Raw genomic sequence first — 18636 nt, forward strand, 5'->3', positions numbered from 1 at the left:
AGAGAAAGATTAAAAAATATATTATGTGTAGTACTGTATGTGTTTTAGGGGCTTTGAACTGGCCTCTGCAAAGTGAAGAAAGGGGAGAGCCCAGTGCTGAGATTACTCCCTGCCTTGTCACAATAAGCTTTCATTGTCTTTCCACGTCACACTTATAAACACACCCTGTAAAAGCATGCACTTCTAAGTGATGTGTGTGTGTCTATACAGACACATCACATTAGGATGACAAACATGTTTTTCTGCAACAAAGATCCTGAAAGAATTCTTGGTATGTACACACCTTACTCTTGGCTAAGCATTAAATAGGAATAACAAAGAGAAATCTAATGTTATACTTGGATAGTATACTAAAAGCTTTTCTGTGCGACTAATGTTTGGATTACCATATCAAACACTGCTTTCCCCTTCAGTATGTCCTATGAATCATGGCCCTATCTTTCTCCATTTCTACATCTAACAGTGTGGCAAATACCAAAGGAAAAAGCAGACTGGATATCTGATTTATTACTTGTGTTGTGAGGAAACAGAAACTAAGTGGTTGTATGACCCTCGGAGGGACCTGTAGCCACTAGATCCTGTTTCTGTCCTGAGGCTGACGGTGTTTGCCACTGAAAACAAACACCAAGAATTACTGACCCAGAATTAAAAAGCACCCAGGGCTGACGGGTAAGCAATAATCATCACCATCATGCAAGTCTTGCGAATGCAGCAAAAAAAAAAATCTACAATAGTTATCCATAGTTAAGGAATCTGGTAAGTGAAAACCTTCTAATTAATTTGTATTAACAAGCTGACAAACTGATACACTTAATCAAACAGGGGTGGTAGATCTCATATAAAAAAAAAAAAAAATTGCCCATTTTGTGACTGCTCTACTATAAAAATGTAATTTTAGTCCATTGCTAGGTGGTTGCTGTGAAATTTGACACTATCATAATACATTACTGTGCAAAAGTCTTGACCCATTCCTTATTTCTTAATATTTTGATTAGAAAATGGGAAATAGATACGGCACTTTATTGAAACATGTACAAACATACATGGAAATACAGCACATGAGGAAACAACAGAGGCTACAATTGTAATGAGCTTGAAAGTCAACAATTATTCTTCAACACAGCCTGAACTCTCTTAGGCAAGTTTTCTTTTAATTTCTTTAAGTAGTCTTCAGGAACTATTGAACTGTTTTAATAGTGTTGAGATCTGGGCTCTTGGGAGGCCAATCCATGTCTGATAGTGTTCCAGTGTATATTTTTCTACACTGTCAATGCTTTTACTGCATTCTACCCAGGTATTACTTCACTGATAGTGTGTCAGGGATCATTGTCATGCTAAAAAATAAATCTGTTGCCAAACAGAACACTTTCCTTGTGCTATTGCATGGTGGATCAAAATCAGATGGTTCCATCAATTTTAACAAGATCCCCAACACCACTGGTTGAACTGCAACCCAAAATCATGACAGAGCCTCCACCATGTTTTACAGATGGCTGTAGACACTCACTGTTGGACCCCTCTCCTGACTGCCTCTGTATACACAGACAATGATTTAAACCAAAACTTTCAAATTTGGATTCATCACTCTGTAACACCTGTTGCCACTAATTTTCAGTCCAGTTCTTGTGCAACTTGTTTCCCTTCCTTAAAAATGGCTTCCTGACAGCCACCCTTCCACTGAGACCATTTCTGATGAGGCTTCAGTGAACAGTAAACGGATCAGCTGAAAGGCCAGATGCATCTCTCAGGTCATGTGTCAGGATTTCTTCCTATTTCTTAAGGCCACAGCTTTCAGATCCTGTTCATCTGTGTAGAGAGTTTTGTTTTTCTCTTGTCAAGTTTCTTAAAAAGTTTTTTTAAGCCCACACTGCACACCATGCTGAGATATGCCACATTTTCACCTACCAGCTCTTTGGACAATCACGGTGAAGATCACATCTACAGTGGACACTGGCACTGAACACAGGAAAAAAAATTTTCTAGTCTTCTAATGGGCTGTTGCCCGTGTCCACATATGGCCTAAAGATCTGGACCGGCTCCTCCCATAGTTTTGTAGCTGTTTGGCTTTTACCAAGATTCTAGTGGTTTTTTTTGCTTCAAATTGTTGTTATTATATTTAAATCATGATTGTTTGTGCATGCTTTATATCATGATGTGTATAAACATATGGTTTACATGTTTTCTCTCTTTGTATTCCTCTTTCTATCCCTCTGTGAAACACTTATTGTGCCTCAATGGTGCCAAAAAAAAAGCAATGATATGTATTTGTGAGAGGCTGCTAAAAACAAAGTGCCAAAGATACCATTTATGTGCTGGCTCATCCCCTGAAATAGCTGTCTTTTTCATGCTTTAATGATTCAGAGGTTTGTGTTAAGTGGCTTATCAAACAAGAAAAAATAAAACAAAAATAAAAAAGGTAAAACAAAAATTCCTCTGAAAATGGTCAGGTACAAGGACTAGACTGAAAATGAGTGAAAAAGCAGCCAATGTCCAAAAGAAAATCTGGCTCCTTGAAAATAAAATGTAAAGGAACAGGGATGGCTTCAGATGTTTGCACATCATATCAGAAAATTCAAGTTTTGTAGATACAGTCATGAAATCAAGATGATACGATAGTTCTATTGTATCTATGTGTCTGCAGTGTATACATGCTAAACATTAGTCATTTTTGGGTGTACAGCTTGTACCCAAAGCTGTACAAAGCTGTCTATTTTGCTAACACAGCTTTGGGTGTAAGCATGATAAACTGCTCAGTCACCGCATCTCCAATATACCCACAGAGTTCTGTCTCACCTGCCATTCTGTTTGCCATAGCCTTCTGCCTTAGTCCAAATAGTGAAGATAGCCGTGCCATGGGCCATATCCCAACTCGCGACAACCACACTTTTATTCCCACTTTAAAGTGGGCCATGATCTGTCTCCAATCTATGCTACTACAAAATTCCCAAAACTCCATTCACAGCCCTCAGGATCCTTACTCTTCTTGGAAAAGAAGGGACAATGGAGGGGGAAACAGGATAAAAGGTCCAGAGGGAGAAACTTAAAGAGAGTGAGAAAGCCACTCATGTGGCATTGCTAACACTCTCGCTATGTGCAGGAATGCAATTTATATCTATGTGAAAAAATGCTGAGCTACCAAAGACAGCACTGTGCAGCCGCACAGCAGCAAGCAGCACACACAGAGCCAGTTAACTCTGAATGACACTGATCTATCAACTATTGTTTCCAAATATACACTTGTCACATTACTGTAGGTACAAAAATATTTATTATAAAACCTTGTTGTTATTGGATTAATCTAATTTATTATTCCAGTGGTTAATGTGCAACTGATTTCTAACATTCAGTGGCAGGTTTGCTGTGTCTGCAACTCTGGATGAAGATCATTTAATTTTGTGTTATTTACCACACAGATCATTTTCATCTTTCAAAATTGCATCATTGGTGGTGTTACACTTTAAGATACAATTACCTGCAGTTAAGGATAAGTGTCAAAGCTATAAATCACTCGCAACAAATGAGATGTGAAAGTTAACTATGAACCACTTCAGAAAGGCTGATGTCAAAATGGGACAATTCACTATATTTCACTCTACCTACACTCCACGGCAATTCTGCCAGATTTGCTGTGCTTTTATAATTATAATATTGTACTGATGGAACGGACATTCCTGAATGTGTATACACACACACACACACACACACACACACACACACACACACACACACAGTGAGTTATGATAATCCTTCATTTAAATACACAATTCTTCTTCCGTTGATGCCTGCAGACAATAAATGGGGATGTTTGACTTGAAATGTTTATATTTGTATTACGTCTGTGTATTTTGTGTGTGTGTGTGTGTGTGTGTGTGTGTGTGTGTGTGTGTGTGTGTGTGTGTGTGTGTGTGTGTGTGTGTGTGTGTGTGTGTGTGTGTGTGTGTGTGTGTGTGTGTGTGTTTGTGTGAGAGAGAGAGAGAAAGAGATTTGGATAACAGGTCAAAGAGGAAATCTACTAAATACCAATGTCTCGTTTAAAAATTCTTTCTATATTGCATTGTCTTTGGTGAATTAGTATTATCCTGTGAACTAACCCACAGGCAGCAGAGATCAACTATGGCATCAACAAAAGCAATATTTTCCTTTGTTTTTTTCGTTCTGCATTGTTTCTCTGTGTTTATGACCCATTCTGTGAGTAAACTGTTAAATAAACTGAAAACCAGAGGAAAACATCTACACAGATAATCAAGAGAAGATCACACAGATGTGCATTTTAAAGTAAAAAATCTAATTGTGTTCAAATATCACATCCAGACTAAATGAATATACCTTTGTTGGTGTGAATAGCAATTGAAAAACTGGAATGTGCACCGTTATATAGTTAAAAATATCCAACTTCCTGCCTAATTTTATGTACAGTTCCTAAGATCTTAAAATTACATTAAAAAAGCAATAAAAAGACCAAAAAAATTAATATATAAATATTAAAATGATAAATCAATAGTCAAAATATTTGCATATTAGAGTCCTGTTGACTATCACCTAATTCTTTACTTAACTTACTGTTGCAGCTCTTCTCATATCTCTATTTTAGTCTGTCTGTGAGATATTTAAAAACTTAAAATAAAGCCTAGAATAACCAACCTCATCTCCAACTCGAATGACTTCTATCATGTCATCATTACTGAGAATACCCAGTTTAGGGTCTCACCCAATAAAACTTGGGATCCCTGGTAACCTGGTCATCTCAGGGCTTTATGTCCAAACTGTCTCACCTTGTAGCTGCTGCTGCTCCAGGGCCAGCGTCTCCAGTGTGTAATTGCAGAACTCTAGATTCTCCAAGGCTTGGATGTGGGCTGTCTCATCCTGCTCGTCCTCCTCCAGCATCGCCCTGAGTTCCTCTGCCGTGTGTGAGTACGCCTCCATGTCGCGCTCTACCTCTTGTAGCCGTAGCAGCAGCTGTTGCCTTTCCTCCTCCTCCCTTTCTCTCTGACTCTCTAACTCCATCTCTCTCTCCAGCTCTTGCTCTGCCTCCAGCTGGCACTGGATGTCATGTTCCTGGGCAGCTTCAAGGTCGCTCAACTCAGCCTGACCTTCTGTCGTTTGGTCCAGGAGGTTTGCAGCCGGCTCGTCTGGAGTGTAAAAAATAGGTGTATTGATGAGGGAGTTGCTGGTTGGAGGAGTAGTGCGATTCTGTCTTGGGCAACGGGGAGGGGGCCGTGGAGCAGGCCGAGTTGGCTTGTATGCAGCTGGGGCTGGCGGGCGTGTGACTCTGGGACGAGGAGGTGGAGGGCGGAGGGTTCTGCGTCTTTCCAAATAAGGAGAGTTAGACTGCAAGAGGTTGGACACAGGAGAGTGTGAGGAGCCTCGAATGACATCTGTTTCATCGCTGTAGTCCAGGATAGAAAAGTGACGTGAGACATGGGACTGATGGCTCAGCTCAGCTGCAGACGACATGTCCCTGGAAGCACCAGGGCCAATGTTGGTATCACTGCAAGAAGAACTCAAGCTTTTCTCAAATTCAAAGAGCTGCTGTGATAGCTTAGTCTCCAGGTCACTGGTTGAGTTTACCAAGGCTTCTAAGGTTATGGATGCTGGCAGTAGCCCATTGGAGCGACGTGTCTTCTGCAGGTTATGCAAGCGGACCTCAGAGCTTATCAGATCAGCATCACTGGCACTTGCATGGCGAGTTAGCCTCTTAAACCTTTGACCCTCCACATGGTTGTTTAATGTCTGACCTCTGTTACTGATGGAGGTGTCATTTCTCAATGGCCTCCGGTAATATTTGCTGTCTTTAGACCAACCATGTTGAGTGCTATGAAGCGTTAGGCTATGAGTTAGTTTGGGTTGTAAAGGTCGACTGTTACCATTGGTATAGTTAGGTGGATTTCTGCTTGAAGCCAGGCCAGCATTCTGACTATGGCTATGTGTGGGCAGGTTAGGCCGTGGTGGTAGTCTGGGCCTTGCTGGAGGAATGGATTTGGGTTTCTGAGGCCCCCTGTGTGCTGGGGGGACAGGTCTACGTGGCTGACAGTCAGCCCTGTTACCACTGTCTCTCTGCCCTCTGTTATCAGTTTGAGCCGCAGTACTTTTGTTTTCACATGGCCACCTCTGCTCCTCAGCCCTCTCAAAGTAGTCCAGGTCCCACACTGTGTGATCCTCATATGTCCTCCACTCTTTCTCGGCATCATTTTCTGTCCCACTGGGACATAAATGATCATAGGTGTGTTCAGTACTACTGATCTCCTTCTCTTCCTCTGGTTCAACAACAGTCGTTTCTCCTCCAATTTTCTGCACATCACCCTCTATTTTGACAAAACGATGAGGAAAGACACCCCGCTGCCCTCGCAGCTTTCCCTCCAGCCAACCGTCTTCCAAAGTGCCGACAATATGGATGCGATCTCCCACATCAAAGTCCAACTCGCCTGGCTCCATGGCCCGAAATTCATACAGTGCTACTCCATAGACTCCATCCTCCTCTTCCTCTTTCTCTTCCTCTACTACAGCATCCTTATGTTCTTCTTCCTCTCTCAATATATCCTCATCTTCTTCCATTCCTTCCTCCTCATTCCCCTCTTCAGCATTAAAGGGGTCCTCATAGATATATGGTTGAGAGTCATTGTTCAAATACTGGGAGTCTACAGGTTCCTGAGGAGACCGAAGAGGACCCAAGAGCTCCACAAACCCCTCTGGGAAAATTCCCCTGCTGCCATACAGCTCACCCTGGAACCAGCCTGGCTCAGGCAGGCCTGTGATGATGATCAAGTCCCCCTCGCGGAAGTCCAGCTCCTCGCTGAGCTGTGCATGGAGGCTCATAAGGGCCCGGGCTTGACCTAGAGCATAAGGTGGGAGCTCTGACGCCTGGGCCTGGGCCGAGCGCTCAGACAGCTGCCGGGAACGGCACGAGAGGTTCAGCTCTTTCACACATGATGTTGGGAAGAGACCACGGGCGCCCCAGGCATTACAGCCGCGTTGCCAAATCTCCCCAAGGTCCATGGACCCCCCTGCTTCCCCAACTACCACATCACCTAGAGAGACAGAGAACAAAGAGGATTTAATTTGATCGGCATATTACTGATATGAAGATTACTGGTGGACAACAGATAATTCCTCTTCTGATGTCTCATTTTCATGGCTGATGATAAGAGAGTAACTACAAGAACTGAGACAGATGGAGACACATTAAGCACACAAGAACTCATGCTGGTTGTCCTAATAAATCTACAGTAAATAAGTTCTTTATTTGTGTGAGTTTCTGCTTGTGTGGCGCCAACAACTAACAGCATGTTTGGTGATATGTTTTACTTGTTTTTCTTCACTCTTTGTCCTATATTAACTGTTTTTCATATTTTTGTCTAAAATCAGGTCGCTTTGCTCAAGTAGTTTATGTCCAATTAGCTTTACTATATCAATTTTTTTTTATAAACTTGCTTGGGTCTACACTGTCCTTAACAAATAACTGGGGAATCAGGGATTATAGGAATGTTGACTGAAAGGCCAGAAGTCATGGAGGTCACATTCCAAAGACCTGCAGCTCCACCTCCCATTGTGTCTGGGACTAAAACTGGCACACAGCCATCCAGACCATGGAAATCATACTGGAAATGAACACTTCGGCTCTCAGATGGCCAGTAATGACTGTTTCCTATGTGTCCTCCACTAGTTATCTATGACAATACAAAAATACACTGGACTTGTTATTGTTATTGACTAAGACTGATAATAGGCTGGGATAAGAATCAAAGCCAAGCACAATGACAAGTACGTACGTATGAACAGAACGTTGGATGAATTATTAACTTTTTATCTGCCACAGTTGGCTTCAACTGCTTCTACATGACCAGCACTGCTTAGCTACATGAATTTATAATAATTCTGTTTAAAATCTAAATTATAATTCGATTCTAAACAGTTTGAAGATCTTTATTGTCATTATAATAATGGGTACACAACAAAATTGCCATCTCTCTGTGTGCACAGTAGTTAAATAAATAAGGAACTACAACTAGGAATTGATCATAAAGCACTGCAATAAAAAACAATAAAAAGCTCCGTGGTAATAAAATGTTAAGTCAATCACACAACAGCACTTGGAAAAAAAAGGTTTCTAAGTCTAGTTGCATGGGTTTTTACAGCTCTATAGCAACTCCCAGCAGGGAGAAGTACAATCCAGGGTGTGAGGTGACTTAGTTCAACTACTTCTATGGCTACCTGCTACTACTAGCACTTCTAATAACATAAGTATAAAAGGTTTTACCACAATAAAAGATCTCTGCAAACATCTGTGCTGTCTGCCTGAGGGTGTTGCAGATGACAAATCATAAAAACAACAACAACAACAACAACAACAAAAAGCCAACAACACAATGTAATAACGTGAGAAAAACAGAAACATGCAAAGAAAACAAAAAGTGATCTACAGACGTTCAGTGCAGGTTAAAGTTTGGACTACGAGGACATCTAGTGGACACTTGTGGAAATCAGCTTTGCGTTTCTATCATTAGAGCCCCTGGCTTCTAAATCTATTTTTCCTCTCTTTTTTTTTTAAATATATACTGCAGCGACCCTCACAAAGTATCTGCTGCTGCATGCTGTATGCATACAATTGGACATATTCGCTGTCATTTCATTGGGCTTTGAACTTTAACCCTTTTTGCATGATCAGATCATGCTTGCATGCAGCAAAATGCATCCAGCTGCAATAAGACACCGTGATACAAAAAATAATAATTAAAAAAAAAGATAAGTAGACTCTTACTTTCAACACTAGACTGGCACTGGTGGCTATTTATTTTCCTCACAGTAAATTATTTTGTATCCAGTAATACTTGATGCTACTAAAAATGAAAAAAAAAAAGTATTTTCATCAATTAGTCTGACTGTCTGGTCAAAGTGTTCCACACTTGTTTCTTCCACTGGGGGAAAAAAAAAATTGCCAGGCAGAGCTAAGTCAAAATTTCAGGTTATTATCTCAAAATTTCAAATTAGGCATTGCAAAATTTTGACTTAATAACTTGAAATTTTGAGATAATGACAAAATGTTTGACTCATGGATGGTTAAAAAAACAAATCAAAAACAAACAAAAAAAAAAACACCAGAACCAATTTACCTGAGTACTGCAACATCAACAAGTAGCGTTAAGCTAAGTGAAAAAACACGATCTGTTAGTGTTACATGTAGTACTGTTTGCAACAAGCGTGTTATTTTAAGTCACATCAAGTATACAGTGCAATTTAAAAATAACAGTCACACTTATGTTACAAGTCAGCACTGAGAGTGTGCGCGAGAGAGCATACAGTATGTTCGTACCTCTCTTCAGAGACAGAGTCCCCAGCTCTGCTGAGCTAAAATCACTGATGCACACATACAGTCTGTCTCCCGGCTTGGTGCTGGGAATGGTGACTTCTTCCACAAAGGTGCTGGGGAACTGACCTGAAGGGACAGACGCAGAGCATCAGTACTTTCATTAAAACCATCTTCAGGCAATGACATCACTAAATGTTGCAGCTTCCTCAAAATCTTCTCTTTGTCCTTCATTTATGTTTAGCCTTACAGACATGCATATTAGTAATGTAGTAATGTATCCTCCTCATTTGAATTTCATAACTTTATGGTACATCACTCAGAAATAGACTGCCTTTTATCACAGTGCTGTGCTGTGATTTTCATTTTTCCTCAATGAAAACCTTGAGTTAATCATCTCTTTCTGCTTCTTCCAGCTGCTCCCATTAGGGGTCATCACAACGGATCATCTGCCCCCAAGTCACCCCCATCCCTTGCATCCTCTACCATCACACCAACCCTCTGCATGTCCTCCTTTACTACATCCATCAATCTTCTTTGTGGTCTTCCTCTTTTTCGCCTGCCTGGCAGCTCCATCTTCAGCATCCTTTGTGCAATATATCCACTATCCCTCCTCTGGACATGTCCAAACCATCTGAGCCTTGCCTCTCTAGCTTTGTCTTGAAACCGAAATGTAATCATTTCTAACCCTGTCCATCCTGGTCACTCACACCAAAAATAACATCTTCAACTTGATCACCTCCCGCTCGGCCTCCTGTCTTTTTATCAGTGCCACCGTTTCCAAACCATCACTACCATCTTTGTAAACCTTCCCTTTCACTCTTTGCTGCTATTCGTCTGTCACACATCACCCCTGACACTCATCTCAACCCACTCCACCCTGCCTGCACTCTATTCTTCAATTCTTTTGTGCACTGTCTGTTGCTTTGGTTGGCTGACCTGAGGTTTTTATACTCATCTACTTTCACTACCTCTATTCCATGTAGCTAAGCTGTTATACCCATCTTCTTTTCATTCACACACAGGTACAGAATATCAACAAATAGTATTTTTCATAAGCAGCTGAACAAGTTCATGTTGAACTCCCCTCTGAGTGAATGGGGATGTTTGGGGCTGTTAGGCTGCTTTCACACATGAACCCTGGGAAAAATGTGGGAGAATTAGGTCAGGATATTATTTAGAGTTTCTCACATGCAGCACACAGCAGGATGAGAACTCGCTAGCTGTGAATTCACCAGACTCTGACTACTTCCTGCACTATTCTCACACTCATGTAATGTACTGCAAATCAGACACAAAATTTGTGTTAGAGATCTTGTAGGTGAAATATCTAATTTGACTGGTTATACAAGAAAGTTCAGGCATGCATGAAAACGGCTTAACTGGATTTCTCCAGGTCAGACGCCTCAAGGTCAAAGAAAGATGATGCCAATCATGTGATCTTTTACATATAACCATAGCTGCTTGATATTCATTCAACATGCAACATACTGATATTTAAGAACTTATTAAGTTAGCTTAATTAAATTAACTTAAGTCTTAGTATGTATCTCTGTGAATCTAATGGAAAGCCTCATTCGTGCAGGTCCATTAACAGGAATAATGACAAATGAAACTTTACCTGTAACGCCATCTTTGTTACCAAGCAACCAGAACTCATCCACGACACTGAGCACTTCGATGACATCACCAGTGAACAGTGGCAGCTCCTCAGAGACGCTGGGGAGAAACTCAAACACAGCACGCACCACAGATCCTGCTTCCATTACTCATAACCTGCGGAGGCAGAAAGAGAGAGCCACACGAGTTAAAAAGGTGACTCAAACTGTGTAAAAATTCAGAGAAAAGGGTGATCGTTAAAAAAGAAAGTGCAAAAAGCTTTTCGGTTTGCAAAGAGGGGCTGAGCGGTGCTACTTAAAATCCTCTGCACTACCCAGATCAACGGATGTCTCGGAGAGCGAGCAAGCTTTGGTGAAATAACGCCAAATTAAAGGGGTAGTGAGAGCGTGAGAAACCAGCAATAGAAAGGAGACAGACAAGAAGGAGAAAAAGAGAGAGAGAGAAAGAAAGAAAGAAAGAGAGAGCTCCATTTAAGAAGGCTGAAGGACATTCCTGCTCTATTCTCCTTTTTCTCTGCCACCTCCTGAGGAAATAAGCATTAGGGAGGAAAGCAACATCAACTTAAGCTGCACAGTCTTCCTTACAGTGGACATTTCATATGAGAGAAAAAATACAAACCTATCCTCACAGACTTGCATGATCAACTGAACAACTTCAACTTGCTAAGCAAGCTTGATAGCGTGGCTGAAAACTTAGCATTTCACACTTTCTAACAAACATATACTCAAACACTTTATTAGGTACACCTTGCTAGTACTCGGTTGGGACCCCTTTTTGCCTTCAGACTGCCTTAATTCTGCATGGCATGGATTTAAGAAACATTCCTCAGAGATTTTGGTCCATATTGACATGATAGCATCACACAGTTGCTGCAGATTTGTTGGCTGCACATCCAGGACGATGTGGATCTCCTGTTCCACCACATTCCAAAGGTGCCCTGTTGGGTTGAGGTCTGGTGGCTGTGGAGGCCCTTTGAGCACAGTGAACTCACTGTCAGTTTCAAGAAACCAAGATTGTGACAGTAGCTTTGTTCATCCTATGTAAATAAGTTTATTATAACTTAATAACTGGGTAGTAACTTCCTAATGGGACTATCAACCTTCTCCAATTATGGCTAACCCTCTAAACATGTGGCTGAGAAAACACAATACAGTGTTTGGGTTACTAGGTGCAACATTAAACTCCCTCTGCACATGGATGCATTTACAGCTCCTCTGTAACTGGTATATAATAAATACTATTCAGTTCAATTCTATTGTATTTATATAGCGCCAAATCACAACAGTCACCTCAAGGCACTTTAAATACTAAAAAGGTGTGTAAATAAAATGAAAAAGTAATCACAATCACAAGAAACCCTATATGAATCATTTCAGGTCACAGAGCATAAATATTCAAATTTGTATTCGGTAGCAGACTTTTTAAAATTATCAGTAAAATAATCAAATACTAAAAACAAGTATCTCCTAAGCCCTTGTGTATCATTATCTGGAGACAGACTAACCACAGGTGGGGATACACACGCTGAAGGAGACTGGAAATGAGAGAAGAGGGCTGCAGTTTGTCACAGTGAAAGGGGCCTCTGTTAAGTTGGCTGATGGAGCCAAGGGGGGGAGAGGAACAAGACTCTAGCCCAGTTCAGTGCCACCGTCTCTGGGGAGAGACGCGGTTCAGGTTATCCTGGATGTGGCTGTCGAGAGGAAATAAAGGGGCAGATAAACAGCTCTAAAAAAATATATATAACTGCGAATGGGTGTGTTTGGGTTGTTGTGTCTTTCACCGTTAAGGTTAACCAACACTGTTAACTGGTGCTTTCTGTGTGGAAGGTCATGAACTCAACGCCGCTCGGTGATAAAAAAAAACCCACAATGAAACCCAAACCAAGGCTGGAACTCATGCAAGCCAAAGGGAGAGTTCCAAGCAGAGGCTAAAAACACTGCAGGCAATGAGAACAAATGGCCTGTTTATTCATTTACAAACAACACATTATTATTTTGTGCAGAAAACATGTGTAAGTGTCACAGTAGTCCTAAACGGAATGAGAAAGTAACCAAAATAACTCAAGAACAAATCAAACCATAACAATACTTGGTCAGTTACATATAAAAACCTGCCTTTACCGTGCTGTCTTTTGGATGCCTTTGGGTGTCATGGTGTGTATCCCTATAGACTTGTGTAAAAGATGGCCATAAATACAGTGACTTAACCTACTGTTTGTGGACATCCGTTTTGTAGCATTTCAGCTGTAGCAATCTTTCTAAAACCAGATTTAACAACGGACAAGGGCATCTGACTGAGAAACCGAGGAAGCTGCATGCTCATTTGTAATAATAATTGTTATGATAATACTGTATAATAATGTAATAATCGCATGGTAGTTACAACCTACAGCACATCCTGTTTTACTGTTTATTTTACTCTACGCAGTGCATTTAGGCATGCGGGCATATTAAACATGAAGTTCAAACTGAGCATCAGAATGGGATAAGAAAGCGCGGATTTAGGTCAGTGTGAATGAGGCATGGTGGTTGGTGCCAGATGGGCTGGACTGAGTATTTCAAAAACTGCTGATCTTCAAGCTGACATGAAGGCAATAGTAACTGAAATAACCACTCATTACAACCAAGACATGCAGAAGAGCAACTTTGAACACATAACATGTCGAACCTTGAAGCAGATGGGCTACAACAGCAAAAGACCACACTGCGTGCCACACCTATCAGCTAAGAACAGCAAAGCGATGCTACTATTCACACTGGCTCACCAACTGAGCATTGCTTAAACACCACAGCCTACCTCAGCATTGTCGCTGCCCATACACAGCCGTTCATGACCACAGTATACCCATCTTCTGATGGCTTCTTGCAGCACAATTATACACCAAGTATCAAAGCTCAAGTCATCTCAAACTGGTTTCTTGAACACGAAAATGAGTTTACTGTAATCAAATGGCCTCCACAGCCACCAGACATCACGCCAATAGAGCACCTTTGGGATATGGTGAAACAGGAGATCTACATCATGGATGTGCAGCTGACAAATCTGCAGCAACTGCGTGATGCTATCATGTCAATATGAACCAAAATCTTTTAAGGAATGTTTCCAGCACCTTGCTGAATCTATGCCACAAAGAATTAAGGCAGTTCTGAAGACAGAAGAGGTCCAACCGAGTACTATTAAGGTGGAATCAATGAAGTGGCCGGTAAATGCACAGTCAGGCTTCTGTAACCAGAGAAGTTGCCCTCTTTTGCAAAATATACAGAATCCAGGCTTTGGGTGCTTCAGCACTGGCTGCACTTTTCAAACCTACATCTATAATTCAATATAGCATCTCCACTTATATGCATGTAGTCCCAGTAAAGAACACTGCACCGTGCTCTCTGCTCTGTGTCATATCTTTGTAAAAAGCTGCATACACACACACTCAGAGCAGAGAGGCCACAGTAGACAACTGCATTCATGCAAAATCCAGAGCCACCTTACTGCAGCGCTGTGCGAAAGCATGCGCTTGTTTTTTTGTGTGCGTGTGTGTGTGTGTGTGTGTGTGTGTGTGTGTGTGTGTGTGTGTGTGTGTGTGTGTGTGTGTGTGTGTGTGTGTGTGTGTGTGTGCGTGTGTGTGTTTCAGAATTTGATTGTGGTCAAACAATTAGTACAAATGTATTTCTCTGAGCCACTATACCCACCAACATCACTCCCTCTCATTAATCACACTCTTACTTGCGTGGCCACTGCTGCTTGTTGAGTCTGGAAGAAGTGGCCTAGTTTGAACAGTGTCTTTACAAAATGCAGTGAACAATTCCTGCATTATACTTTTAAATATCAAAATACTCCTTTCCACGCTATACAAATACTCATTTATCCTTATTTTTAGAATAAAAATTTGTGCTGTTCTCAACAAATTCCGTCAGTAAAAACATGAATATTTCTTTCATCAAGAACCAGTGTGTAATTTATTTAAGCGTTCCCTTAAGTTTCTCAAGCAGCATATTCTGGCTTATAACCCCTGAAAAGACAGTACAACAGTGGCTGCATAACCAACATCACATTGATTAGACAGGCCCTGACACGCACTTCTGAGGAATGGTTTCCATGAAACAGCGAATGATACTGATCTAACCAACTCACAGCCTGAGTTCCCACAAACAGATACACACTGGATGATTTATATTTATAGTTATAAATAAATAAATAAGAATTCATTTCCCTCCTAGAGTAAATGACATTAAATTGTCATGGTAAGAAGGTTAAAAAAAATATTCTCTAGGACACAGAACAAGACTTATTTGTGGCTGGCTGTTTACATGACAACCAGCCACAAATAAACGACGGCTGCTTATACACACAACTGTATTTGATTCATAAAAATTCTCCCAGCATGTCAGATAATATAAATAAACTCCTTCCTTCTCTTCTTTATAAATTAACTTTAGGTAATACAAGAGAATGTTGCCAGTTAGAGACTGAAAGCAGCACCTTACATAGAGATTTATTGTACTTAGTATGTAGTTGAAGCCCCTTACAAACCACAAGTGAAACTATTAACCCACACCTTGCACACAGCTGGATTTTTGCAAAGCTCAGCCACTTCAAACTGTATTGTTTGGTACAGCTGTGGCATGCAAAGTGTCCTATCTACTCTGAATGAGTTGCAATCTCCTGACCACAAGTTGAAATTGCTATTCAAATGCAAGTGAAAATGGGTTGAAGGTTTGGTACAGCATGCATTTCACAGTGTAAGAGCAAATGTTTGCACTCACGGGTGGATGGGTGTGGATGATAAATCTAAATCAGTGTCACAATGAAATAAACAACTAGTGATTTCTAAACACTGAGCAAAGTTCCCGTAAAGACTATCAAATGTGAAAAACATGTAGAGAGTGCGATCTTACCAGCAGCAGTCATATTTGCTTATGTTAATGACATTTAAAGTCACATTATGCTGCTGCTCAAATTGCATCTTTCACTGGAAAAAGAAAGTGCTATTTACATTTCAGTCCTTTAGTCAACCTACTCTGCCACAACATTAAAGCTCACAACCGACACCCAGAAAGCAGAACCTCTCCCCTGCAAAGAGTAACTGGGATCCTGGAGCTTTCTTGAAGTTAATCCTCAGATCCACATCCAGCCAGACAAGCTTCTTAGTTTTATTTATGGGCCTGTCAGTGTGTTAGTGGCATCATCCTACTGCTTTTTTTCCACCTTGCCCTAGCAGATGAAAAAAAGGCTGCCTTAAGGTAGAAATTTTCCAGTGATACAGCAGAACTATGCAGCAGTTGACCATAGTCTGGTAGAAAGAAAATCTACTGCTAAAGCACTATAAAGTAATATAAAGTAATGCTAAAGTAATATAAATTTTTGTGCCTTCAGTAAATGCAGTCTTAAATACAAAATAATAGAAGTTTCACACAAGCAGCCCATGAATAGTTACTACACAGATGAATATGAGCGTGCATGTTTACTGAATGTGTTATAAAACTGAAGGTTGCGCGAGGCACACAAGGCCCTTTTTCCATACACAAATTCTGTACAGTTCTGGGAGGTCAACACATTATTCGCAGCTGTCCTTTGTGACATACAGCAGGAAATAGTCAGCTCCACGAGTGTTTACACTGTGGTTTAGGTGAAGGAGATGGACAGTGCGTGCATGAGGCAGCACACATTATGCCACTTGTTAGAAGTGAATGGACTGCACTGTTGGCTGCGCTGTTTTCACACTGATGCAAAGTAGCGTCACACAGAGATCACTTGTGAGCTGCCTCAGGTATGATCCAAGTGCATCAGCTATTTGTGTTCTCATATGCACCTCTGTGAGGGGACATCTAGAAAAGTTCAGGGCTGCAGTGCTTGGCTAAAAACGGCTTAGCTTAGTCAACAACTTGAGGTAGTAGAAGGAAGAAGATATAGGTCGCGTGCAAAGATTCATCCAGAGGAGCTGCTTTATTACTCTATTTTGAAACATAGTATGACCAAGATTTACATTTTTTTTGTTTTCATATTCAAAATAACCTAAAATGAGTGACTGGATCTTTGTGCAGCCTTCAGGTAAAATGCAGCTTTAAGGGACTCTTGCTCTGGCTTTACTTTTCCAACCTAGGGTTGCCTACATAATCTTAGCCTGGAAGGTCCACTATTGAGCAAGGAGTAATGCGCAACGAGCAGAACACTTCCTGTGTGGAAAACCCTTTATTGGTGAGCTACAGGCCTTAAACCTGCATTCTATATCAATGCCACCAGGTGGCGATAGCTGTGGTTTCTATCACTGTGGTTCCGTCCTATAGAAGTCTATGGGATAACAGCTTTATGTCCTAACTACTGTAAATACGTTCCTGCTGAGTTTACTGGCTAATTTACTCTTTATGCCATACTAAGTAAAATATTATTGAAAAATTGGGGGAAAGAATTCTCATATGTCTCAAAAATAGAGGATTATCTGTGGTATGAAACCATACACTCACTGGCTAACCACTTGTCAGTCACAAGCCAGGAGCCAATGAGAGTGAGGTTTCACAGTTAGACCCAGTTTCCTTGTCACATCCAGTTTTTTGCAACCAAGATGGTGACGACAGAAACGGTTATCTCAAGACTTCAAAACATCTCATTAATATACATCAACATGAGCCTACCACAGTGGTATATTTCCATGTGATATTATAAGTCAAGACTTCTTGAAGCTATCTAACTTAATGCCACAATAAGATTGCTCAATCACAATAAGGCCCATCTGTAATTTAAACACGCTGGCCCATTAAGTGTCAACCCAGCTAATTATTGATCACTACTCATTACAGGCTAGTGTCATATTTTCACTGACTAAATTATATTAAACAGCAGCACGTATTAATTACAGACCACTGACCCCAACAGTGAAAAACACAGAAAAAAATGTAATAATAATAAATCAGCATGCTAGTTTTTTCTTCCCCCCCTCAAAGAATAATGCCCTTCAAGATGTCAGTGACTCACTCTGACTCACAACACCAACAGCTGTGGATTATTTTGTCTGGATCAGAATAAAAGAAAAATAAAATACGAGGGAAAAACAGCGACACATCAGGGGGAGAAGGCGTGTCTGGAGAAAATACATTTCAACCAAGGCGGTATCAGACCTTTGCCAGAAGGTATCAGATTACCTTTCACTTTAGAAAACACCCACCGCAAATGAGAAACCGTCAACACGTTCTTTTTCATTATGAGTTCATCAATGAAGTGTTAAGTGCTGACCCAAAGCTGCAAAATGCCTCTTTGTAAAGTACAAGGGGCATTTTATACACTAAAAGGTCCTCTTACTGAAGACTTGCCCTTTCATTATGATTCATGAGGTCTTGATAAGCACTTGGACCTGCATTACAAGTGAATATCCTGGGTCGGAAATACAGAATTTAAACCAAGTATTCTATTAGAGCTTTGAAGCTCTGGTTATATACATCTCTACAGTTCATACAACAGTAGATAATGATTATTTTAAGGAGAAAAGGAGAATGAAACAGTGTCAGTGGGACTAGTGTGTGTCACTTGGCATCGTCCTGGAGAAAGTAACAGGATTACGACAGACAGCTAAGTCAACAGCTGACACGCACACACACTGTAAACACACTTCACAGCTGACAGTCACACAAAGACCCAACTGTCTGACCTGGGACATAGTGCTGAGACATCTTCACCTTTTACTGAACTACGTCTGTCTGCATATGCTTAAAAAAAAAAGAAAAAGAAAT

At 40.8% G+C, this 18636-nt stretch overlaps 1 protein-coding gene across 2 annotated transcripts in view; it reads right to left on the reverse strand.

The window, feature by feature from the left end:
- dnmbp (dynamin binding protein) overlaps nt 1-18636 on the reverse strand; it is a 48166-nt gene that overhangs the window by 21293 nt on the left and 8237 nt on the right. For both annotated transcript variants that reach the window (XM_030754847.1, XM_030754845.1), the window contains exons 2-4: nt 10923-11077; nt 9308-9430; nt 4773-7025 (exon numbers count right to left, since the gene is read on the reverse strand). In XM_030754847.1, the coding sequence (XP_030610707.1) occupies nt 4773-7025; nt 9308-9430; nt 10923-11067 (2521 nt within the window). In that variant the 5' untranslated portion in view covers nt 11068-11077. The remainder of the gene's footprint in view (nt 1-4772; nt 7026-9307; nt 9431-10922; nt 11078-18636) is intronic.

Source organism: Archocentrus centrarchus, chromosome 19 (assembly GCF_007364275.1).
Source record: "Archocentrus centrarchus isolate MPI-CPG fArcCen1 chromosome 19, fArcCen1, whole genome shotgun sequence".
In the NCBI taxonomy this organism is placed as follows: domain Eukaryota; kingdom Metazoa; phylum Chordata; class Actinopteri; order Cichliformes; family Cichlidae; genus Archocentrus; species Archocentrus centrarchus.